Below are 26386 nucleotides of genomic sequence, written 5' to 3'. Positions count from 1 at the left end.
CCTGTGTTAACTTTTCTTTTGGGAAAGAGATGATCTTTTAACCTTCCCCCTTCCACTGCAGCCCCCCCCCATTTGCCTTTAGAATATGTTCCAAAAGTTTGGATGGATCCCAAAATTCATTTGGGAATTCTTGCTGGTGGAAGGTTAACTCTGCTTCCAGTCCTATGACATGTTTGATTAAAGTAATAGCCATTCAGATTGAAACTTCAATCTGATTGGCTACCAAAGCCAAACTATGGATCAGACTGGGTGGTATGATTGTCATGTTTTTGACAGATAATGTGTTTTCTCAAGTTGTGAAAGTTGCCTGTTTTTCATACATTATATTCCTCACCTCCATATCTTGCATTTAGTGTGCTTTGCCTTATGATTGGTCACTGGAAGGCAAACACAGTTATATTGTAAATCTGATTGGTGATGCACATATCTTTAAGAAAATTCCACTGTAAGTGGGAAAACTGTATACTCGTAACCTATGCACTCCCTTTAATAACTAGTTTGATTGTTAAATAATTCTTGATTTTGTTTCTTTAGCTGGCTGAATGCACTCCCTTTAATAACTAGTTTGATTGTTAAATAATTCTTGATTTTGTTTCTTTAGCTGGCTGAATAGCTCAGTAGTTTAGGTACCTGGCTGCGGAGCCAGAGGGTGGAAGTTTGATTCTGCACCGTGCCTCCCAGGAGAAGAGCCAGCTTGTGTGGCCTTGGGCTCAGTCCACTCCATCGTGTCGTGAGTCCCAGGAGGCTCCTCGAAGAAGGGGATGATCAACTACTTCTGATTATTCCCTACCTGGAAAACCCTGGAAAGAGTTGACTTACACCAAAATGGAGCCAAAATTGCTGTTGTTGTTAGTGGTTTGTTTGTTTGTTTGTTTGTTTGTTTGTTTGTTTGTTTGTTTGTTTCTTCCTTCCTTCCTTTATTTATTTATTTATTTATTTATTTTTAGTCAGAGGAACTGCAAAATAGCTTTTGCTTTAAGGGATTATGCCATAATCTGAAATCAGTCTACAGATAGATGAGGCAGAATTCAGGCTTTTGTTTCTCACTACTGATGACTCTTCCTAGCAACACTAGTGATCAAACTGGTAGATTCGAGGGTCAATCCAGATGTTACCTTCCAAAGTTACTTGTATTGCTTGTGTTTAATGAGTGTGAAAATGACACCTACAAGCTAGCAAACAAGAAATATAATGTCCATTAATGAAATGGGCAACTCCATCTATAACCCAGCTAAGAGAAACAAGGGGATACTGAATTTGTACTGATTTTATCCTATTGATTACAATAGGGCTAATTAAACTTAAATCCAAGTGCTTCTGCTCAACTGAGTTCTCTATTGTTCTATAAGTGTCTGTTCTATACAAAAAAACTTCCAATTAACACAAAGTGCACCAGTGTGGAGTGAGCCAATTAAGATAAGGAGGCAGAATGGAAAACCTAGTCAAATCTAACTGCCTCTCTAAATCTGAGAGCATAACATCTTCTCTTCCTCAGAAGCCATGACTGAGGTTTGGTCATATTTTTATATGCAGATTCTGTAAAAGCAATATAAGACAAACAGGCAGCAAACAGCTTCAAAGACTGAATTAATAGCCGTGCATATTCACTAGAAAGTAAGTTTACACATCTACTTGAGTTCCCAAAAATGGATTATGCATTGGGAGGAAATGTGTGCAATTTTGCTTTCTTTTTAGGAAAAAAATGCATTTTTTATGAAGCTAATAGAATGTGACAATTTTGTGAGAAACCAGCTCAGACTTGTCAATTACTTGAACAATGAAAGGATCCAGCTCTGCTTTATTTCCCATACCATTACTTTTTATCCCCTCACTGTATCTGCTTGGGGGGCTGCTTTCCTAGGCTTTAGGCTGATTTTTATATTGAGGGGAGGAAAAGCAGAAGTAGCAGAGCAAATGGGTGACTTACAGCAGCTGTGTCGAATAAGGAGAAAATATGGCACAATCCTTTATGTTGGGGAGGAGAATTATCAAAATAAAATGTTAATTTTGCTTCTTTCCCCTTCCTCTTTTCTACAGAAAGCAATTACAGATGCTTTGAACACATGGCTACCGGTTAGTAAAATCATATAAAAGAAGATGGCCAAGAACAGGGAAAAAATAAATAATGAGAAATGTGAATATAAGGAAAAGGATTCAAATGTGGATACTTTATACAGATAAAGCCCCATAATTCTTAGATTTGTTTGGGTTTTTCCCTTTATCTTTATCTCTTCCCACAAGCTCCAGTAATTAAAACATAACTCAGAGAACTTTGAAGGGGGAAATACAGAAGTAACATTGCGGAGTGCCATCAGAATTAACCTTGTCACATTAAGGAATCTGCTCATGCTGATTAGCAGGGGCTTGAGGTGATAGCATTATCATTAGATTCAATAAAATGTGCTTCATAAAGTGGAGTGCTCAGTGCACAGATCATGCCACTGGTCCAAGAATGGAAAGTGTCTTCTCTAACTATTTTCAAGGTACAGTACATGTTTTTCTCTGGAAAGGAAATTTTAGTCCCAAATTGCCTTAAGCTTTCTTTCCAGATGCGTTCAATGTGTCTTCCATGAATTCCACTGTTAATCTACAAAAGCTCTGGAAATGTATGTTGGGGTGGTGGGCTCAATTTGATCATTGATATGTGCAAAAGGGAATTGGAAGATCTACCTGTTCCTGTACTGGGATATAATACATGTCTCTAGCCAAGGAGGAACAAATGTTTGGGGAATATATTGGGGAAAGCAGCTTTTGCTGTATGTCATAGACATTATGACACCAGGCAGATGAATCTGTAGTCACAACATCCCCTTTGTGAAAAAGGAGTGCAAGAAGACATTAACAGTCCCAAGGACTGAAGCACTTTTCTTTCCTCAGAGACAGAGCACCCAATAAGAAATAAAATGAAATAAAACCAGGAGTACAAAAAAGATTGAACTGTGTTCCTGCGGAAAAAACAACAACAAGGCAAGCAAAGTTCGAATGTTTTTTTTAGGACGCTGAGCAGCTAAAATCTGCAGTCCTACTGACACTGCCCAAAGGAAGATGACAACATGGATGCTGACAGATTTTGCCAGCCAGAAATATCAAATTATTGCAGAATGGCTCATAAATCTATCGATACTGTTGCAGAATTCTCTTGGGTTGTTATGGACCACAAGTTAAATCCCACCCCTTCCCATAGCCTTATATCCAAAGTCCCATCCTAGGTATCCCATTAATGAGGCAAGTGACATGTGGCACCATCTTATGGCCATAGAAGGTCCCACCATTCGATTGGAGTGCTGGTAGGTCCTCTTCCCCTTAACTTTCATATATGAAAGCCTTCTGTTTCTATCCCATGCCTAGGGTTGAGTTGTCCTTCTTTTAAATCTGATGACCACAGAGGGAATAAGAAGGAAACTTCCCACTAGTGTCATCTGAAAATAGTTCCTCTAGTTGTTCTCAGTGTTTATTCTGCCATGAAAGAGGCTTCCATTCTTATACTTAGTTTTCAGGACATTTTAGAATTTCTTTAGAGTTTCTTGGGCTGGTATTTTGGAGCTTACCTTACTACTCATTGCAAGGTGGCTGGTACTGCAAGGTGGCTTTGTTTTATAGATTTCACATTTTCTCCTGACTGTCTGCACTTCCTGGGATAAAAAAGCCCCATGGAAGATGTTACTTCAGGACGTCTCCCCGTGGGCTTTAGGTGAAGTCTGAAAAGCTGTGGAAGCTCCAGGGGGCCAGGTGGACGATTATACAATAAAAGCAAACTGATAAAGTCTCAGCCACAGTGTAAGATCAGCACAAAAACTCCAAACTTCACCCAATGGAATTTTCTGAAATTTTCTTCTTGAAACTTTTCTTTTAAAGCAATTTCTTTTCTATTAGGTTTAATGAGGATAGTGGGAAAAAAAAGTAGAGCAGCTTTGCAGCACAGCACTATGTTCCTTTGAAGTCTTATCTCACATGTGAAACTACATCCTATGAAAAAGCATCTTTAATGCCATGTTCAATTATATCATGCTTTCTGCATGCTTTTAAAGATGCTGAGGACAATCCTGTTGTCTAAATTTTACTTTATTAAAAATGAAGTGATATTTAATTGTAGTAACATTTGGTTCCTTCCTCCTAATTATGTTTAGGTGTTAATTCTAATCTGCACTGCTAACATTTTTATTGAAGGTTTTATAGGTTTGTCTTAACACCTAGAAAGCTTCTAAAGCCATGGAACTGAAGATGTCAGCTTCCATGTTTTGCCTAGTATAGCATGTGCTAATGAAGGATAATGACTTTAGATAACTCCATAAAATGCATGATGCAATTGAAAGGTGTGTTTAGAGAAATGGAGGGCAGAAAAAGCTTCCATGGCCTTTTCACAGGACCATTTGTTTCATAAGAAAAGAGGGAAGATTTGTAGGTAGGAGAGATTTCTAATATTTGGGAGGAAGAGCATGGCTTATCACGGACTATAAAGTGCCTTATCATGGATGCACAGGTGTTAAGCTATGGCAGAGCTGTAACAGGGAGCAATCTCCAGCATTGTAGAGAGAGTGGCCCAATGGGAATGATTATACATCCTAACAGAACACCATTCGCAGAGAGAGAGAGAGAGAGAGGAGAGAGAGAGAGAGAGAAAGAAAGAAAGAAAGAAAGAAAGAAAGAAAGAAAGAAAGAAAGAAAGAAAGAAAGAAAGAAAGAAAGAAAGAAAGAAAGAAAGAAAGAAAGAAAGAAAGAAAGCACTATGAGATGAGGAAGATTGCTATATTACTACTTATAGCTGCCCTGAGCTGAGGGCAAAACTATATGCTACAGACAACCTGCAACTAAAAGAAGGAATTCCTTATGTGCTGATTGTATATGATTGTCACAGCAAGAGCTTTTTTTATTTTCCGGAACTTGTAAATTAGGTTTTTCAAACATGAAAGTCTGCCTGTTATGTTTCTGGAAAATTAATGTGATTTCAGCTATAATGAAGCATTTTAAAGTACTGTTTGTCTTTAAATGAAATGGGACCAATGGTTTCTTTCTTTCTTTCACCTTATCTCTGTGTTGGGGGGGGGGGAGTAAAATTTTGCCCAGTCCCAAAGATCTTAAAAATCTTGGGTAGGGGGATACTCATCTATTATACAGGCTGAACACTTCAACCTGGCCCTAATCTGAAGCATTGCTTTCATCAGAGCTGTTCCATTGAAAACAGAAAAGGGGATCTTCTAGTCAAAAAGTTACAGTAAAAGGGCAAAGAAAGGATATGGAGGAAAAGAGTCACTCCAGTTCCTCAGCTCGCAAAATCAATACAGCACCACCAACATGAAACAGAATTATTATGCCAGTTTGCAAACAAAGGATTTGGCTCCTCTTAAACATATAGATTTAAAAAAATAATAATAATAAGATAAATTGGTTGTATTCTTTCCCACTACCTTGTTTCAATAGCTGTGTTGCTACATAGTTAGCTTGTACACTTTACCTCTAGTATATATCGCTCAGGTCCGACATGAAATGGTGAATTCAATGGGTCCAGAAAGGAACATTTCAGAAATCCCAGGAACTAAACAGTCAACCATGCATGTTATGAAGAACTTAGGTAGAACATTTAGGTTGAGTGGTTTGGCATTAACTATGGTGGTGCCTTTGGGCAAAGAGACACAGACACTGCAGTTGCTACCAATCTCTTCTGTGCAAAGTGGGTCTTTTCCAAAGGGAAAAAAAAAGTGGGGAAATTCCGAAGAAATGGATGGGTGGGGAAAAAAATCTTCTTCATCACCATTATCATCACCTTCATCCAAATGCCAAAGTGTAACAAGGGACTAGAGAGTCTGTTAGATGAAGTATTCCCGTTTGCACTCGCTCACTGTGTTCTGTAAGTCAATATCTCTCTTAAAAGAACTCTCAAGGTGCTCTGGATATTCTTTTTCTTTTGTCTGGCTGCCCCGGTGGGTTTGTTTGTGCTGGTAAAGAAATCTGCTCATAATGGCTACAATGCAAAAGATGATGAAGATCACCACTGCTATAACACCTGAGGAAGAAAGGAAAGATACATACATCAGGGAAAAGCAAGAGCAAGGGGTGGAGCTAATTACTGTCAATGCAGATTTCACTATGTAAGAGATCCTGTAATGCAGTAAAACTCATGTTAGGTGCATAATATCCAGATTTTTGTCTCTAACTATGCTGCACAGGGGATTAAATCAACTATACTTGGTTGCTGTGTGGAATTACAGCTGTTTGAGGTGATTCTGTTTGCTCCTCAGTTGTTCTTAATGAATTTCAGCAAATTCTTCTGGTACAAAACCACAGTCCTTATGCAAATTTTACTGCTGTTTCATCAGACAGGTTTTGTATCCCATGGTGTCTGCCTGCCAGCAGAACAGATATCACTGGTTCTGTTATTTGGATTAATCCGTCCCCACACCAAACTTCCTGGGTGCCTTTCCCCAATTTGCCCCTTACAAGGGGAAAGAACACTGGACAAGTGGAAATTTGCTTGTGTTATTTTGGAAGTCGAAAATCTTCACCAGAGGGAAGAGGCCTACACAAATTGAGTTTTTTGTACTTTCATTGTCACTACTGCATCTGCACTCACAGAATAGTGGATAGAGATGTCCAGTTGCTTGGGCTCTCAATTATAAATGCAACATTTTTGAAAAAGAAATCCATTCTCCTCGGCTTATCCAGCTGTAAATCAATGCTTCAACTACTGAACTGAGATGGTGCAGCATCACAGTGCTAATTGAAATATTTTTCTCAGGGGCATTCTAATTCACCTTGTTCAGTTATGAAGCTCAGTGGGTCTGAGAACTGCAGAACTGTATTTCAAAACAGGATTGGGTTGAGAGAAGCAGATGAACTTCAAGAAATCATGTGTAGGAGGAATTTTGATATATAGTTGTTGTTTTTTTAAAAAATCCTTTCTGTGTTCTCTATTTTTTTAGCAAAATTTTAAAAAAAGTTTTTTAAAAAATCAAAAGTCATGAGAATGTTCTCAATGTAAATGGCTGGACTTGTATTTTTCTCCCCTGTAGTGTTCAGAAGTGAAGAAGCATTCTGAATGTGTGGAAAAGTATAGATTGCATTATAAATTACATTTTATATTTTAGTTCTACCTCTAGCAATTTCAAATACTAATGTGGCAATGCTATTGTCCTTGGGAAGATGTCCTTAGGGCTCCAGAGCAGTTTGGATTTCTCCCTCTGAAGGCACAGATAGAAATGGGAGAGCCAAGTTTAGACGTCCTGTCACAGCCCCAGCAGAAACTTCAAAAGCCCTTGTCTCTGGGCTGTTGGCATGCTGACGCTGATAAGAAGAAGATAACATCAGCATAATTTGTACTTAATAAGTTTCACTGGGATGAAAATCATAAAAAGGGGGAAGGGGCTGGAGTCTGAAAACCAGAAGGGGAATTCACTCCTCCTCCCTCCCTCCCTTCCTTCTGGCTTGCAGGTGTGAGTTTAGGGGGGCCTTGGATACCCCTGCCTTTTCCATCTTAGGGCCTGCCTAGATTCTAGATTGCTCTGTGAAATTGCCATTATTACAGTACACTGAGCTATAGCTGTCACACACTTTTTTGCAGTGTTCTCAAGTTTCTCTTCCTGAACACTGCAGAGTCACCTGAGGACCATATATAGTAGCTCACAGAAGTGAGCACACTTCAGAAATATTCCAGAAATATTTGAGCATATCTTTTCATGTGACAACACTGAAGAAATGACACTTGGCTACAATGTAAAGCAGTGAGTATAGAGCTTGTATAACTTTTGTTGCCAGCGGTTTAGACATTAATGGCCGTGTGTTGCGTTATTTTCAGGGGACAGCACCTTTACACTGTTATACAAGCTGTATACTCACTGCTTTACATTATAGCCAAGTGCCATTTCTTCAGTGTTGACACATGAAAACATATACTAAAATATTTATGAAATGTGAGGGGGTGTACTCTTAGATTAGGCATCCTTCAGTCTCGAGAGACTATGGTAACGAGCTCTAAATAGAGGACTTGGAACAGTGTCTAGTGTGGCTGAGAAGGCCAATTCAAGAGTGACAATCCCTTCCACACTGAAGACAAATACAATCTGTCCTCTGTCTAGCTCCCTGATTTTGCTGGTTTCGGGTCTGCCTCTTTGCCTTGCCCTGCTGGACAAGTGTCTCTTCAAATTGGGAGAGGCCATGATGCACCGCTTGCCTCCAGGCTGAACGTTCAGATGTCAAGGTTTCCCATCTGTTGAGGTCCATTCCAGCGTTGTACTCATGCTGGAATTGTACTACACGCTGAGGGGGTATACTCACTTCTGTGATATACTGTAGTATTCTAGAATTACTGTATTACTGTAACAGATAGTAAAGATAGAACAGAAATATATTGTAGGGGTGTTTCAAGAGTGTTAAAGGATAAGACAATGGTGTGAAACATAGTTTGATATAAAAATTGTGTGAATTATATATTTGATCAGTACATGGAGGAGATTGTATAGGAAGAACCACACAGAACAGAAACCATGTAAGAATTAATACTATGCATGATTAACCCTCTGCCAATCAACTATCTTCTTTTGCCGGGGTGGGGGAGAGAAATTTACCTCCAATGACAGCTGAATCACTCCTGACAGCATTGGTGAGTGGCTCTCTCTCATCATCTTTCCCAAATGGATCTGCAATTCATTAAGAACACAAAAGAAGATTTATTTTGGGCATGAAACATGTTCCCCCAAGCTTTAGACTTCTGCAAGTTAGCCATGTGCAATGCCTTCTTGACAGCAGAGAGCTAATCACATTGAAACATCTAAGTGGATCCATATCTAGAAGTTACCATGCTTAAATGACATTTATGGCATTGCTGGAGATATCTTATATCTTTTATATTAGAGATAGTTGTGTCTAATGTTCCCCCTTCAGTTGGTTTTTAATTATGAAGAACCATCATGATAGATTTCCTTTACAGTGAAATGCTTAAGGTTTTAAAGGAAGCCTAACTATCATTTGTCCCTCAGGCCAGTTTTTGCATATGAACCACTTTTTTCCTTTCAAAAAGGAGAACATGCTTATGTTCTGTGAAGAGAGAGATTACTGAAGGGACACTAAATACAGTGGTGCCTCGCTTAGCGATCGCTCCATTGAGTGATGAAATTGCTTTGCAATGGACTTTTGGCCATCGCTGGAGCGCTCGCTTAGCGATGTCCTCTATGGCTAAAATTCGCTTTGCAATGATCACGGGGGAGCGATCGTGGCAAAGCGAACTTTTTTAAACAGCTGATCGGTGATTCCAAAATGGCCGCCGCAAAAACAAAATGGCCGCTGCTCTTTTGCCTCTCTGTAGAGGCACCCAAAATGGCCACCACTATGGAGGAATTTCGCTTTAAGGTAAGTTTTTAGCCCATAGGAACGTATTAAATGCATTTTAATACGTTCCTATGGGCTTTTTAAAATCGCTTAGCGATTAAATCACTTAGCAATGTTTTTTTCCGGAACGGATTAACATCGCTAAGTGAGGCACCACTGTACATTTACAGCATGCAAAAGAAAATGTTATGTGTTGTTCCAACTGATATTCTTCTCTAGGAGGAATGGGAGTTACTGGCCCACATGCCAGATAAACCTATAAGCTCTTTCCATCTGAAGGACAAATATCTTTCTATATTGTCTCTATTCAGAGAGTATTTAAAGTCTAGGATGTTGTTGCATGGGCTTCGGTTCATAATTCAGAATGCTGTTGCATGGAACTGAACACTGGTTTATCCTGGGGTTTGATGGTGGAAGCACTATACTATGAGCCCTGTGGCTGATATGAGCCCCATGAACAGTGATTAAACTGCAGTACTGCAGTCAAGCCTCTGCCCACAACCTGAGTTCAGTCCCAAGAGGTTCAGGTAGCTAGCTCACAGTTGATTCAGCTTTCTATTCCTCAGTAAAATGAGTACTCTGATAACTGGGAGGGGGGGCAACCTGTTGTTTGTATTATTATGTTGTAAACCACCCAGAGAGAACTCTAGCACTAAAGAGTCATATATAAGTCAAAAAAATAGCAACTATTACTGCTGCTGCTGCTGCTGCTGCTGCTGCTGCTGCTGCTGCTGCTGCTACTACTACTACTACTACTACTACTACTACTACTACTACTACAAAAGATGAGCAAAGCCAAATAAGAATAAGAATTTTAGAACCGCAGAGCTAGAAGGGACCCTATGAATCACTGAGCTCAGCCCCTGTGAAGGAGGCACAGTGAGGAATTGAACTCCCAACCTCTGGCTTTGCAGCCAGATACCTAAACCACTGAATTATTCAGCAGTTGGTTGGAAAAATGAAACTTAGATCACCTGACCACAACAGTTATTTGAGAATGATTACAGGTAAGATTTCTGGTTAGAATGGAAAACATTTGAAATTTCTTGAAGCAAAACAAACTGCTGGGCTACCAATGCTATATTTTCTTCTTTCTACTTTTTGTAACATATGCAATTAACACAAATGTGACTCCATATCAGGAGAGAAACAAATTAAGAGATAAGAAAACAGGTGGGGTTTTCCTCCCCCCTCTTCAAAAGTATCAGCAAAAACCAGACACACAATGAGAATGGAAGTGAACCAAATCATACTGCAAGGCTGATGTTTCGAGGCTGCTCACACTTCCCTGAGATCAAGCTCACCTGAAAACAGTGAAATTTACTTCGAAGTAAAGATGAACATAATTTTCCTATTAGAAAATTGAAGGACTGAATGCTTAGGAATGTCTCTGTGGTAGCTTTTTTTTTCCTGAGAGGTATTTGGTTACATAATAATTTCACAGAACTGATGGCGGAATAGCAAATAGGTGTCCTGCAGATGTGCTTGCAATACAAACAATTCTACCGGCTTCAGCAGCAACATGATGATTTGATTCCTCACTTTGTGACAAAACACTCTGATTGGCTGTAAACTGTTGAATTCTCCCACATTTATCCTCTCCCATATGATTGCATTTTAACTTCACCTCAGTGGTGGCACAAAATGGGAACATGTCAAGCTGTCAACACCTGTCTAGGGAGTGGAAGTGGAGAATCAACAATTGAAGAGTGAGATCCGTATTACCTAGTGACTTGCAATCCACAATAAGTAATCACATTTGGTTCATGGAGGGAATTTAAAATGAGGAAGGAAGATAGAAAAACCTGCCTTTTCTTTCCCTGTTCATAACAATCTCCCGTTGTTTTATCCTGGTCCTGTCAGGGATGTGCTGTGATTGTGTCCACTTCAGTGGCAGGGAAACCTTGTGTGTAAATTGCAAATACTGTTTGGGCAGACATTTTGGTGGGGTATTTTTTCAAGGCGGACCTCTGTTTCCCCTGACCACATGGCCTGAGGGTGGGGTTTCAGCTTTAAAGGAGGATGAGCAGGAGTGTGTGCCTAAAGGGCCAGATCATACTTCTGCACTATTAGAGAGCAGGCCAGGTAGGTGGGGCTCGTCAGCCCTGGAAGACAGCCCATCTAGGAGAAGGAAAACTCCGATTTCAAACCTCCACTGTGTTGCGGCTATATCCACTGATGGAAAAGGCTTCAGGAGTTAACCTTGAGGCAAAATCCGGAGCCGGAGTCCCGGAGCCAGTTTGTGTCATTCTGTCAACTCTTGCAACATCGCTGGAACCAGTTGTATTGGCTCTTGCCTTTCCACTGGACTATTTCAGCAACGTGGAGAGGGGGGATTTGCTGCTTGGGTAACAGCCTATCCTCCATATTATTTTACCCAGGCTTCGTGCTCTGGAGAGGACACTCCAGCTTCGCATACAGTGTCAAAACAACACGGGAAGTAGCAGTTACCGGTTAAAAGTCTTTGCTTGATTGGCATAGAGCATGACGCCAGGGGCTACTTCTGATGGTGGGAGAGGTCATTGCACCTCACTAGGTAGATACCGCCCGCCTTAAGCTGGGCAGCCCCCAGCCAGTAAGGTGCTACCTCGCCACGGTCTGTTAACTTCACGGGGTGCGTGGGGTTTAGGGTCAAACCCGACAAGCAGATCGATAACTGTGTACCATGCAACAATCGTTAGAAAACTTCTGCTCTAAAGCTGGGCACCCGTAATGTACGGACAATGACCCCTGGCTTTTCTGACTATGGCTTTTCTGACGACCTGCAGGAAATAGACGATGTGCGCAAGACAGCTGTCATTTACATGGAACTGAGTAGACTGCAGATGGACATTGTTGCTCTGCAAGAGACGAGACTGCCAGAATTGGGATCTGTCAAAAAAACAAAAAACTTCTCATTCTTTTGGCAGGGAAAACCATTGAATGAAACCAGGGAATATGGTGTTGGCTTTGCAGTAAGAAATACTCTTCTGAAATCCATTGTTCTACCTACTGTGGGGAGTGAAAGAATCCTGTCTCTGCAGCTCTACTCATCAGCAGGACCAGTCACCCTCATTAGTGCATATGCACCAACACTGTCATCCAGTACAGAAGTGAAAGACAAATTGGTTGTTGTGGATTTTTTGGGCTCTTTGGCCGTGTTCTAAAGGTTGTTCTTTCTAACGTTTCACTCTGTGCTGTCCTCTGAAGATGCCGGCCACAGAGACTGGTGAAACGTTAGGAAAAACAACCTTCAAAACAGGGCCAAAGAGCCCAAGAAACCCACAACAACCATTAGATCCCGACCGTGAAAGCCTTTGCGAACAGAAAGACAAATTCTATGACTATCTGGCAGCTGCTATCAAAAAAGTCCCTGAAAGAGAAGCATTGTTCACTCTCGGAGACTATAATGCTAGAGTTGGTGCTGATCACAATTCTTGGCCCACTTGTCTAGGCATTGGAAAGTTCACTGAAAATGGCCAACGCTTGCTGGAGTTGTGCAGTTATTATGGTCTTTGTGTCAGCAACACATTCTTTAATACGAAGCTTCAACACAGTTTCTTGGAGACATCCAAGATCCAAGCATTGGCATCAGCTCGATTTGATCCTCACTAGAGGTTCTAGCCTTCCTAGTATTACGATTGCACGCAGCTACCAGAGTGCTGATTGCAATACCGATCACGCCCTGGTGTGTAGTAGAGTAAAACTGCAAACAAAGAGATTATATCATACGAAAAAGGAAGGAAGACATCAGCAAGACTCGCGATCAAAGTAAAGTGGAGGAATTTGCCCAAGCACTTGAGGAAACTCTTCCAGGTCCAGCTGATGCAAATGCACCTGAATGATGGGAACATTTCAAGAACGTGTGTATAACACTGCCTTGTCCACCTTTGGCAAGAAGACCAAAAAGATGGCCAACTGGTTCGAAGCCCATTTGGAGGAGTTGATGCCAGCCATCGAGGATAAGAGGAGAGCTCTAGCAGCATACAAAGACTGTCCTAGCGAGTATAACTTGCAAGCTCTTTGAGCTGCTCATAGCCAAGTTCAACAGGCTCCCAGGAGATGTTCCAACAATTATTGGCTTCAGCTGTGCTCTCAGATACAGATAGCAGCAGACACAGGTAACATCAAAGGAATGTATGACGATATCAAGCAGGCTTTAGGTCCAATACAGAAGAAATCTGCTCCCTTGAAGTCTGCTACAGGTGTGATCATCCACGATCGAGCACAGCAGATGGAATGCTGGGTGCAGCACTACTCTGAGCTATATTCCAGAGAGAATGTAGTAACCAAAGAAGCATTAAATAACATTGAGTGCCTGCCTATCTTGGAAGAGTTGGACAGCGAACCAACCTTAGCAGAAATACAAGTGGCATTGGATTCCTTCGCCTCTGGCAAGGATGTCCAGCTCAACTCCTTAACATCATCAGGTCCTTCCATGAGGGAATGAAAGGCACTGTAGTTTTTGATGGCTCAACATCAGATCCCTTTGACATCCGAAGCGGAGTGAAACAGGGCTGTGTCCTCGTACCAACCCTTTTTGGGATTTTTTTGCTGTCATACTGAAGTATGCTTTTGGAACTGCAACAGAAAGTGTCTATCTCCAGACTAGATCAGATAGAAAGCTCTTTAATCTCTCTAGATTGAGAATGAAGACCAAAGTCCAACTGAAATGCATATGGGACTTCCTCTTCGCAGATGATGCAGCCATTGTTGCCCACTCTGCTGAAGACCTACAACAACTCATGAATCATTTTAGCAAGGCCTGCCAAGACTTTGGACTAACAATCAGCCTGAAGAAAACACAACTCAAGGGCCCTCTATTACCATCTCCATAAAAGAATTGGATGTTCATAACTTTGTGTACCTTGGCTCAACGATCTCTGACACTCTCTCTCTAGATGTTGAGCTGGATAAATGCATTGGCAAAGCAGCTACCATGTTCTTTAGACTCACAAAGAGAGTATGGCTCAATAAGAAGCTGACAACATATACCAAGATCCAGGTCTATAGAGCCTGTGTCCTGAGCACACTCCTGTACTGCAGCGAGTCCTGGGCCCTTTGTGCATGGCAGGAGATGAAGCTGATTACCTTCTATATGCATTGTCTCCGATGCATTTTTGGTATCACCTGGCAGGACAAAGTTCCAAACCAAGTAGTCCTACAATGAGCTAGAATGTTTTGCATATATACATTACTGAAACAGTGACATCTACATTGGCTTGGGCATGTCATGAGAATGGCTTATGGTTGGATTCCAAAGGATCTCCTGTAGAGAATTAGTGCAGGGAAATCGCCCCAGAGAGAGACCACAGCTGCGATACAACGACATCTGCAAGGGGGATCTGAAGGCCTTAGGAATGGACCTCAACAGATGGGAAACCTTGACATCTGAGCGTTCAGCTTGGAGGCAGGCGTTGCATCACGGCTTCTCCCAATTTGAAGAGACCCTTGTCCAGCAGGCTGAGGCAAAGAGGAAGTCACAAAAGCAGCAAAATCAGGGAGCTGGACAGGAGACAGATTGGATTTGTCTTCAATGTGGAAGGGATTGTCACTCTCGAATTGACCTCCTCAGCCACACTAGATGCTGTTCCAAGTTCTCCATACAGAGCACGTTACCATAGTCTCCTGAGACTGGTGGATGCCTAATGAAATTAGCTTTCTATTTTCTGTCTGTGGAGTTCTGATTACACCCTTGGATTACGGTTCAGTCTGGAACAGAATAGCAATTTGACAGATCAAATCACATTTAAGTGATTTAAATCACATTTAAGTGATTTAAAAATATATATGTCATTCAATTCATGATTTGTGAGTGCCTTCCTATGGCTGTGCATATGTCTTTTGTTTTCCTACCATTATGAACTAGCTACCCAAGACTTGATTTCCTTTTCGAAAAATGTGTAGATTAAAATGTATATGTTTAGAAAACACACACATACACATCCTAGTCAATGGGGGAAATTCAGATTTTAAGAGAACGGATTAAAATGTTACAGTATATGAAAAATGTGTACCCTCTTCCATGTTTCCCAACCTGATGTGCAATAAGGATGGATAGCAAATGCAGGCAAGACTGGAAGAAACATAATAAAATCAAGACTGAGAGATTTTTCACATCACTCATGCAGGCAAGCCATTCATCATTGATTTAGCACCATTTAGCATGGCCTTAAATGCCATCCACATTTTTAATTCTACATTTTAAATTGAACAGAGCTTGGGTATCTTTTTAAGAAATTAATGCTGCTATAAAGAAATAAAATTTACAGGAAAAGCACACTTTTCTTTTTGTACACAGTGACTGAAATCCTGTTGCTTAGTGTGTTAAGTCACACTAGTGTAGACTCATTGAATCAGTGGGGATGTGGTGAGTCAGCTGTTATTTAAATGGACTTACTCCATTTATGACTTGCTGTGCTAAAGGAAGTCACAACTACAGTAGGACCATTGGAATCAATGCACCTTTCAGAGGAGATGATTTGCCAAACCTCCATGGATTCAGTATGCCCAATCTAGCATGACTTACTACATTAAGCAACACTACTTTGAAATGCTTCGCCGGAGCACCTGTTTTTTGCTCGTTTTTCCTACCTTCTAGATCAGTGGTTCCCCACCTTTTTCAAGTCATGGCCAAGTAACCTGTGATCCCTACCCCCACCATGTTCGTATGAAAAGGCATGTTTAATGGGATAAAGTTATGCCTTCTCAGAAAGTAGAGGCGTCTTTCTCCTCCAAAGGGGTCTTTCTCCTCCAAAGGGCCTGTTTCTCATAAATACAATGCACACTAACTTTAATATCCCACTCTGAAAGGTCAAGGAAGAAATTATTTGACATAAAGTGACCTGTGACCTCCCAGAAATACTTTTTGGTCCCCTTGGGTGTCAAGACTCTCAGGTTGTGAAATACTGTTCTGGATCATATCCCACATTGCTATGAGGGTCCCTCAAACCACTGCCAGAGGGGATGCAGGGAAAGTGGGTGACTCCTCCCTCAAGCATTTGCTGGTGATGAAAAAATCACATTGGACTCAAGCCAGTATCTCTGTTCTACGTATGCCCTTGCTTCTCCAGATACTATTTTGTACAATTTCCATGTTGGTTCTGTTTTCAAGGAGAGTTTGGTTCTTCCCACCACTCACAAAAATGATGTTTGGATTATATAGGCTAGATCACTGGTTCTTAACCTTGGGTTACTCAGGAGTTTTGGACTGCAACTCCCAGAAGCCTTCACCACCAGCTGTCCTGACTGGGGTTTCTGGGAGTTGCAGTTCAAAAGCATCTGAGTAACAAAGGTTAAGAACCACGGGTCTAGATGTACTATACAACATGTTTTTTTAAAAAAATAAAAATTAGAATACTTTGTGGCACTCTAATCTTAACTGAGCTTCTTTTCTTTCTCAAAGCTGTATCTTTCATGGTTTTCACATTCATTTTACCAAAAAGGGGAATGTTAGGAAACTGCTCACACACTCAGTCCAAATTATGAGGCCACAGACTTTGGGAACACTGTTGTTTCCCCAGAAGGATCAGTCCCATGATGTGAAGAAGGATAGCAACAGGAAGGAAATCACTCCTGAAAATGTACATTTAAAAGGGTTGTTTTTTTTCTTAGGCAGAGTGAGCTATTAGTACAGGTACTAGTAGAGGTCATTTGAAGAAAAGAACTAATCACCATCCTTGGGTACAAGGATAAAGTGATGTTGCCTAGCAACAAAGTGTGGCTTGTACTTTTTGCTTCCTGTAGTTTCACATTTTTCCTGGAGTTTGACACAAGTTAAGAGTTCTGATCAGCCAAGTACTCTGTAGCTGTGTTTCTCTTTGTGTATCTTCATATCTTCTATTTCACTGAGCCTTCTGTTTGTACTATAGCCCTGCACAAATGACCTTTAGAAATTCTCCATCCTTTTTTGAGAAGAGAAATTGGAGGGACATTCTCCTTGAATTTCTCCAAAGGAAGGAGAAGCTCTTTAACAAATGCTCAGATGTAAGGCTCACCATTCCTAGTGGTGATGGCACAGCTTTGCTCTTTTCTTCCGAAATATCTTCATTTTTTGAACTGCCTCTACAAGTGGAGTAAAAGCAACTGTTTTGACAGCCTGGCCACCATTTTGCTTCTTTGACAATGCCTTCCACCTAGTGGCATTCTGCAGGATTCTAGTAGGGTAGAAACAGGGGAATCAGGTACCAAGATGGTGGAGAAAAAGTGGAAATAGTTCTGAAACATTGCCTTTTCAGAATGTGCCTCAGAAGAAATGTCTTCTCTGACATCTGAGCTCAGCACTTGTGAGTCTTCAGGGTTCAGGACCTTCCTCAGTATTTTGAAATGTTTTATTTTTTGAGAGATCCATTTTGGATAATACCTTTCAGCCCTGCTGCAGATGCTTATAATACAACAACCTCTTTTGTGGGTATGGGGAATGGCAATGTTGTGTCAAGCTCCAGGAAAAATGTGAAACTAGTGTTGTGTTATAATCTGTCTTCTAATTTCCCATTTAAAAAAAAACTATATCTTTCCATTTTATTCAGGGCCCTTCAGAATGCATTTGGATAAATTTTTGCCCGAAGGTCCTGTATCTCTCTCTACTCTATCCTATGACATATCTGTTCATCACTCTGTCACTTCCTTGGCTATCTATTCTTCCTGATTTTAAAAAACCTTGCAGGAGGAGTTACTTTATGACATCTTTCCTACTTTAATTGAGGTCTGGGAAGGTGGTGGTGGGAGCTGGCTGTCACAAGGGTAATTGCACCATGGAAGATAAGACATGTACACACATCCTCCTCAGCCATCTGAAAAGAAAGGTAAGAACAAGAATCTTGAGCTTCACCCATGAGAATTTCTCCAAAATTTCTTCTGCTCTGAAATTCTTTCCTGATGGAATTTCTTTTTTATCAAACTGACAGAGAAGGAGTAAAATTCTTATGGGATGAATCTGGTTCGGACTCAGGTCATTCAGAGGATACTGCAAACAGTATATACTGACATGAGGTGCCCAGTATTGAAGCTGAGGATCACAAAAAACAAAACAAATCAAAAACCTAACTTTATTCTCCAGTGTGAAACAAAACGTAAGCCATAAAAATACCCCTTTTGCTGAAAGGTTATGCTCCTGCCACCTGAGGGAGATCGAGACCATACAGCATATGTTCTTCACCTGCCCATTGTATGAAGCAGTGAGAAAAGAGACTATTACCCCCTTAATAGATAGAATCCCAGGACGTTCAGAGGGAAATAGGCTTGAGTTCTTTCTCTCAGATGTTGATATGCAGATCTCCTGTCAAATAGCAAAATTCTGGGTAGCAATACTTTGATTGCAGAAGTTAAATACCAATTAGATAGTAGCTCCTAGCTGTATGTATGCCAACATGTTCCAATGGAATATTGAAAGTTAGAAATTATAAGGTTTTATAAGGTTTTATACTTATGTGACTGGTCTAAACTATTCTGAATTTTAAAAACTTAAGCCACACGCTCCATAATTCTTCTCTGAAGGGAAATACAGACATTTTGGTGCACATTCTATGGCCTTATTTTGCCCTTCAAATTAGTAACTGAGTGGCAGCAAACATGGCTAAGATATCAAAAAGAGATAGGATTTGGGGGCCAGTGACATGGATTTTGTCCGGAAGGTTCCAGATATTGTTAAGATATGAGGTTGTCTGAACATGTGAACAAACAAACATTATTACTGTTGTGTGCTACCAAGTCACTTTCAACTTATGGTGACCCTACTAGAGGCTTCAAAGTACATAAAATCTTCAAGGTGTGGTTTATCATAGCTGCTTCCCTATATAGTTACATGGCTGAGCAAAGATTTGAACACAGGCCTCCTGAGCACTAGTCTAGGGCTGTGGTCACACTCGCAATTTGAATTGATTTCTGTTCAGGCTTTTCAAAAATCAGGTTTAAGTCGCATGGTATTTACACTGATGGCTAAGTTCACATGCAACGAATGGAAATCAATTTATTTCTGGTGATTTAAACTGGTTTTGGCACCTACTGTGCTGCTCCTGTTTTATGAGCATATTGTTCCTAGAGATTTTGAATTTTCTTGAAGGCATTCACAGCCGGAATCAAATGGTTATTGTAAGTTTTTTGGGCTGTTTGGCCATGTTCTGGAGGTTTTTCTTCCTAACGTTTCACCAGTCTCTGTGGCCAGCATCTTCAGAGGACAGGAGCTAGAACTCACCAGAACACAGAGTTCTAGCTTCTGTCCTCTGAAGATGCCGGCCACAGAGACTGGTGAAACGTTAGGAAGAAAAACCTCCAGAACATGGCCAAACAGCCCAAAAAAACCCTACAACTTTCTTCCCCCCCCCCAAAAGTAACTGATGCATTGATAAATTGACAATTTAGAAGGTGCTACCAAGTGTCATAATAGTCACTAGAAACCATGGGGGAAATACCGGAGACATGTCCCCAACCAATTAATGCTGGGGAAAAAAAAAATGAGAAGTGGAGGAAGGCTGCTTTGAAGGACAATGCTCCTGGTGTGCAGACTCCTATGTCCAGATACAATGCTCTGTGTCAGTTCTGCTCCCACTAATTTTCTGCTGCTCTGCTGTCCATTTCATCAGCCAAATGGACAGAATGGGGTAGGTGGTTATAACGTCGAACATACGGATGAAGTGATGCATATATTTCACCCTTGTTGTTATGTGAATGATAAAATCTAAATCTATTTAAATGATGCTTAAATGTGGTTCCTATTGCCAATGTGACCGCAGTCTAACTCTGTCAATTACACCACACTATCTCTTACAAACATTTGTAGCTAATTTGAATATGCCTTCAGTTCATTTTATGTAGCTATTTAAATAGAGACACACTGATTTTTTTAAAGATAAGCAGCTCTCAATTATGTATGTATGTGTTCCAGAATTCAAATCAGTAGAACTTAGCATTTGTTAGAATTATGTTTCACTCAATTAAAAATAAGACTGGGGAAAGCACACAGAGGTATTGACTTCAGAAAAGCAGATGGCCAGTGACAGAAAAACCACTGCAGCAGAGGCCATTTAATTTCTGAATGTGATGAAAGCAACAGTTTTACTTAAGACATACTGGTGCTCTCATTTTAATATGCATGTGACCCTTGAAATCATAAAGGTCATGCTTAAGAGGCTAAATTCATATGGTACAGTATTTTACTGGTTGCTCTAACCCCAATCAAAGGTATTTTGCTATATGATGGGATAGTTGATTAAGTGGGATATATTATTGAAATACACATGTCTGCCCCTCCGGTCATGGGTGAATAAAATTATGAAGATTTCATGTAGATCCATTGACACTTGGTGGTATTAACCCTTTTATTTCTGTGCTATTAATCAGCCAAGACTTGTGAGGCAATCATCTCTTGGGAACAACCCACCGTTACTCTGTGGAGAACAAGGTGAGGAGGAGAAAGCCTGTACAAGTAATGAGTGAAGATATGACAGAATGGAAATAAAAGTACATTTCCACCAGTGTCATCCTAGCTTGGAATGATAGAAATTGCAAGTCAAAATATCTGGCAGCAGATGCCCAGCTGGGAAAGGCTAGTTTAGAATAACATCTGTGTGTGTGGTGGGGGCAATTCTAATTATACATGCCCTGAAAACACTTCCCCATCGCAAGATGTACTTCTTCAACAAGTAATAGCTGGAATGGGATAACCTGGCCACATAAAGAAGCATGTAAACTGGAACTCATTTACCACAAGTGAGTGATCGGAACTCATTTCCCACAGAGAGTGTGTTACACTGTGGGGCACTATATATGTTGAAATAATAAATAAACCATATTCACTTTGCAGGGTACCACCTGCAAGTCTTGTCTTTTACATAGCATGCATGAGGCAATCAAAGAGGGATCAGGCAGTGTTGGAACAAAAGAAACTAAAAAACACAAATTCTTTCACTATGCAGGACAGAAAAATCATCAGCATTTCTGGACTATACAGCTGAACATGATATTCATTTCCTGATAAAGCTTTTATAAGAGATTGGCTGAAATCCAGAAGGAGTTTGGAACTAGAGTAGACCTACTGAATTAGTGAGGATTTTGTGAGTCAGCTCCTCTGTATATTGAACTGATTCAATGGACCTAGTCTAGTTGTGACTTACTGCTGGATTTCAGCCATTGTTTTGGTGTCCCTTTTTCCCTTTTAGTTGCTCAGGGAAATTCTTCCACATGCAGCTTACTTCAACTAATTAACTCCCAGGAATAGAAATTTGCCGACATACTTCCAAAGGAGTATAGCAGTCTTTGTATGTTTCCTATCTTTGGAAATAGCAACACTAACTTCACAATATGTTCTTCTTTCCAACATACCAAACACTTAAGATGCCCATGGGGCTATTTAATGATTTCAGGTAAGAAGTGAACTGCTAGGATCAACCTGGGCAAGTAATATGACTCTCTTGAAAACAGGAGGTGATAACAGGCAAGCACAGAACAAAATGCAGAGGCAGACAAACTCAAAGGTTTTTACCAGCCTACACACTTGCTCTGCTGTGATTAAATAGAGTATTAGTCAATGCAACTGATGGTGAGAATGCAGGGAACAAACTGAGTTATACTGAGACAAGAATAAGCATATTATGTGTTTCTAGCAAGATGTCAATCATTAGGTATGGAAATATGGCCTATGAGCAGGTGAGTACAAGAGGAGAGTGGGGGAGGTTGGGTACCCATACTGACTACTGAAGAAATCTCTAGAGAATGTGAGCCTATAATTAACGTCTCCCAAGACAGGCCATGGCAGATCTTGCTTCAGGCATCCATACTGCTCCCATACCACTGGTGTGTTTTGGTGAAAAAAAAATAGTGAACAAAAGCACATATGCGTTTGAAAAATGGGCAGGATTAAATGTACATATACTTGAAAAAATGAAGAGGCCTGTGTCTTACTCAATGGGAGAAATGAGTTGAAATAGTGTATTTTAGAAAGTAGTTTCTATGTTATTTGCCCTTCAGATATGGCAGGGGTTGGCCAAAGTGGCTTCTTTAATGCTGCATGTGCTCAGATCTATGGTTCCATTCCCCAAATGTGGCCTATTTCTGTACATCCAATTCTATTCAGGGTCAAATCACACATTAAGAGATACATGATATTTCCTACTGTACAAAGTTTTCCTTCTGAGCATACAACTCCTCCAAAGCCTGAGCAATCATTAGATTAGATTAGGCATCCTTCAGTCTCGAGAGACTATGGTAACGTGCTCTGAATAGAGGACTTGGAAGAGCATCTAGTATGGCTGAGAAGGCCAATTCGAGAGTGACAATCCCTTCCACACTAAAGACAAATACGATCTGTCCCCTGTCCAGCTCCCTGATTTTGCTGGGTTCAGGACTGCCTCTTTGCCTCAGCCTGCTGAACAAGTGTCTCTTCAACATGGGAGAGGCCATGATGCACCGCCTGCCTCCAGGCTGAATGCTCGGATGTCAAAGTTTCCCATCTGTTGAGGTCCATTCCTAAGGTGTTCAGATCCCGTTTGAAGATATTCTTGTATCACAGCTGTGGTCTCCCTCTGAGGGGATTTCCCTGCACTAATTCTCCATACAGGAGATCTTTTGGAATCCGACCATCAGCCATTCTCACGACATGCCTGAGCCAACGTAGGCGTCGCTGTTTCAGTAATGTATACATGCTAAAAATTCCAGCTCGTTCCAGGACTACTGTATTTGAAAATTTGTCCTGCCATGTGATACCAAAAATGCATTGGAGACAATGCATATGGAACGTGTTCAGCTTCCTCTCCTGCCATGAACAAAGGGTCCAGGACTCACTGCAGTACAGGAGTGTGCTCAGGACACAGGCTCTATAGACCTGGATCTTGGTGTACGCCGTCAGCTTCTTATTAAGCCATACTCTCTTTGTGAGTCTAGAGAACATGGTAACTGCTTTGCCAGTGTGTTTATCCAGCTTGACATCTAGAGAGAGTGTGTCAGAGATCGTTGAGCCAAGGTACACGAATTCATGAACAACCTCCATTTTTTGTGTGGAAATGGTAACAGAAGGATGTGAGTCCATGTCCTGACCCATGAGTTGTGTTTTCTTCAGGTTGATTGTTAATCCAAAGTCTTGGCAGGCTTTGCTAAAATGATTCATGAGTTGTTGGAGGTCTTCAGCACAATGGGCAACAACAGCTGTATCATCAACAAAGAGAAAGTCCTGCATGCATTTCAGCTGGACTTTGGTCTTCAATTCTCTATCTAGAGAGATTAAAGAGCTTTCTATCTGATCTAGTCCAGAGGTAGACACCTTCTGTTGCAGTTCCAAAAGCGTGCTTCAACATGACAGCAAAAAAGATCCCAAACAGGCTCAGCATGAGGACACAGCCCTGTTTCACTCCGCTTCGGATGTCAAAGGGATCTGATGTTGAGCCATCAAAATCTACAATGCCCTTCATTTCCTCATGAATGGACCTGATGATGTTAAGGAGTCGAGGTGGACATCCATTCATGGGAAGTATTTTTAAAAGGCCATCGTGATAACCAAATCAAAGGCCTTTGTAGGATCTATGAAGGCCACAAAGAGTGGTCTGAGCAATCAGACTTGCAAATAAAGCCCTTTTTTATCTCCAGATGATCAATCACAAAACAAAAGTAAATTGATTTGCCACCTCCAGTGGGAGGCAAGCTTTTCCTAGAGTGAGCAGACTTTTCTCATATCATCAGCTTCTAATACTACAGCAACTGTATCAGCAAGTTTGAGCCTCAAAGAAGCCTTTTTCTATCTCTTGCCTAAGGAGTCTCACCTCACTTGCTGTCCCTTTGCTTTTTCTGGGCAGGCAAAACATTCCACCTAAGAAGGTTAGGCAACTTTCAGTTGGTGATTTTTATTAGCTTGCATCAATGGCTGATTTTATCCCACTTTGTGTATTATTTCCTCTGTTTTTTAAAAAATATATTCCCGTTACAGTGCTTTTGACCATTGTTTCATTAAGTTTTGATTACTGTTTCAGTATGATTTTTAGGTGCAACTAATATAGAATGATGGGTTAACTAAATCATTCTCTGCCCCTATTCATTCCCAGTCCTAGTGTTCCTAGTAGTCCTCCTATTCTGTACTGAGTTTTTTCAAACATGAACATTAGTCCGCCTTCATTTTTCAGTTTATTGATGAGTAATCACTTCTTGCCATTAGCATTTTTTAATTATTAGGTTTTTAAATTATTATTTTTAATTAAATCCTGCACTGGACATTACTGGTATGAGATATGAGGTTAGATATGTGCTGTGGGAATACTCAAAAGATGCTTTAAGAAGAGCTAGTAATGACATGGAGATGTTTTAACAGTTAAGGGCTGTGAGCATACAAATAGTAAGGAGAAGTAGGTCACTGGTGTAAGGGCTGCTGATAGCCTAAAAGCACTGATGCCTGCATTTGCTGCTGCAGTAATATGATTATCTGTAGTTTTAGAATAGGTAGCCATGTTAGTCTGTCCTAGCACGTCAGGCAAAAACTGAAGAATTGGACTTGTCAATGAAAGCACACATTGAAATATAGCAGTAAGTCTTTAAAGTAGCACAACATTTTTGCCTTTTTAAAATTTTTTTTGTTTTTGTTCTGTCAGACATATTTGTGTGTTTCTTAAGGAGAAGAGGTACACTTTTTAAAAGCAGACAAAAACTGAGACTGTTAGCTTCCATGTTTTCTTAATAACAACCTCTTACATCTCGGCTCTGGCAAAATGAGTTTGCAAAGCTGCATTCACAAAAAGACTGGGCATTCTAGCATTAAAAAAAAAAAAAACCCAACACATTGACACTTTCCTTACTGCAACCATTCTGTTACAGTGGTGTATGGCTATCCTGCATGGATCCACTGGCATAACTGAACAACTTGAGTTAGTAACAATCTAGCTATGATTTGGGGTCCTCCAGGGTGCCCCCGGGGGGGGGGGGGGATATACTGCTTCCTTTTGTGTGCCACAGCTCAGCTATTATTTATTTATTTAATTCATACCCCGCCCATCTAGACTGAAGTCTACTCTGGGTGGGGTATAAAGAATTGAAAATGGCAATAAATAAATTAGATAATGACAGGAGGGAAGGCCTGCCTAAAGAGCCAGGTCTTGAGTTTACTCTTAAAAACACCCAGTGAGGAAGCCAGGCAGATGTCTGTGGGCAGACTGTTCCAGAGGTGACGGTATGGAATAGAAAGCAAAACTATTGAAGAGAGATGATTTTTTTTTAAAAAAAAAGCAGACATACCAGATGATGAGTATATTGTTGTTGCTGTATTCACATCAACTGCAACCAAAGATCTGCAGTTTGATTCAGACAAGGTACCCAGAACTGTCACCGGTGCTATACTGGGGTGCCGTAAGGCTGATTTTAGTGGAGCTATGTGGTTGTACTGGACAGATGACATGCATCCTATGAATCCGAAGGAGTTTGCTTTGGAGACCTCCCGATCTAATCCTTGAGTGTCTATAAAACACAAAACAAATGGAAGCTGTTCAAGTGGCATTTTCTTCTATAAATTAAAGAGCATTTACAATGGTTTCCACTCACTTGCTAGCATCTGACACAATGATTTCAGTGGAATCTTAAATCCACCTATATTTATGTATGGCCAAAACATTCAACTGCATTTTAAAATATAAATTCAATTGCATATTTGTGGCTAACATTCTGGAAAAAGAGGGAGGGAGGGAGGGAGGGAAGGAGGGAGAGGGGGTGGGGTTGAAGGCAGTAATTCTAGCATGATGCATTTTCATCCCTGGGCAAGATACTTCCTTCCATCCTCTGTCACTCTTGCATACTCATCTGTAAAAGGGCATAATGATGACATGCCTTATTGAGCTATGGTAAATGCAAACACAAAATGGGCTGAAAAGTGTTTTGCTTTAAAAAAAGAGAGAAAAGGCTACTTTTCCAGATTCTATCACTAGAATAAAATCAGCATTTGGCATTAGCTAGAATGGACTGGTTGCAATCAATAGGACTTACCTTGGTGCTGAACAGCACTTCCCCATTTATTTCAATGAGCTCATTATGGTTGAAACTAAAATTGAATTCTGCTCTTTGTAACAGAGCCCACAGGTACAACATAGTTTTCTCATATACAGTATGTCTCCCACATTTCACACAC

At 40.6% G+C, this 26386-nt stretch overlaps 1 protein-coding gene across 1 annotated transcript in view; it reads right to left on the bottom strand.

Moving 5' to 3' along the window:
• Positions 1–2359: 2359 nt before the first annotated feature.
• Positions 2360–26386, bottom strand: part of CNTNAP5 (contactin associated protein family member 5) — a 491198-nt gene continuing 467171 nt past the window's right edge. The window contains exons 22-24 of the mRNA XM_020805439.3: positions 25504–25722; positions 8559–8630; positions 2360–6001 (exon numbers count right to left, since the gene is read on the bottom strand). Coding sequence (XP_020661098.3) covers positions 5805–6001; positions 8559–8630; positions 25504–25722 — 488 coding nt within the window. The 3' untranslated portion in view covers positions 2360–5804. The remainder of the gene's footprint in view (positions 6002–8558; positions 8631–25503; positions 25723–26386) is intronic.

Source organism: Pogona vitticeps, chromosome 1 (assembly GCF_051106095.1).
Source record: "Pogona vitticeps strain Pit_001003342236 chromosome 1, PviZW2.1, whole genome shotgun sequence".
In the NCBI taxonomy this organism is placed as follows: domain Eukaryota; kingdom Metazoa; phylum Chordata; class Lepidosauria; order Squamata; family Agamidae; genus Pogona; species Pogona vitticeps.
The sequence above is the reverse complement of the archived record's forward strand: the minus strand, read 5'-3'. Positions and strand labels throughout refer to the sequence as shown.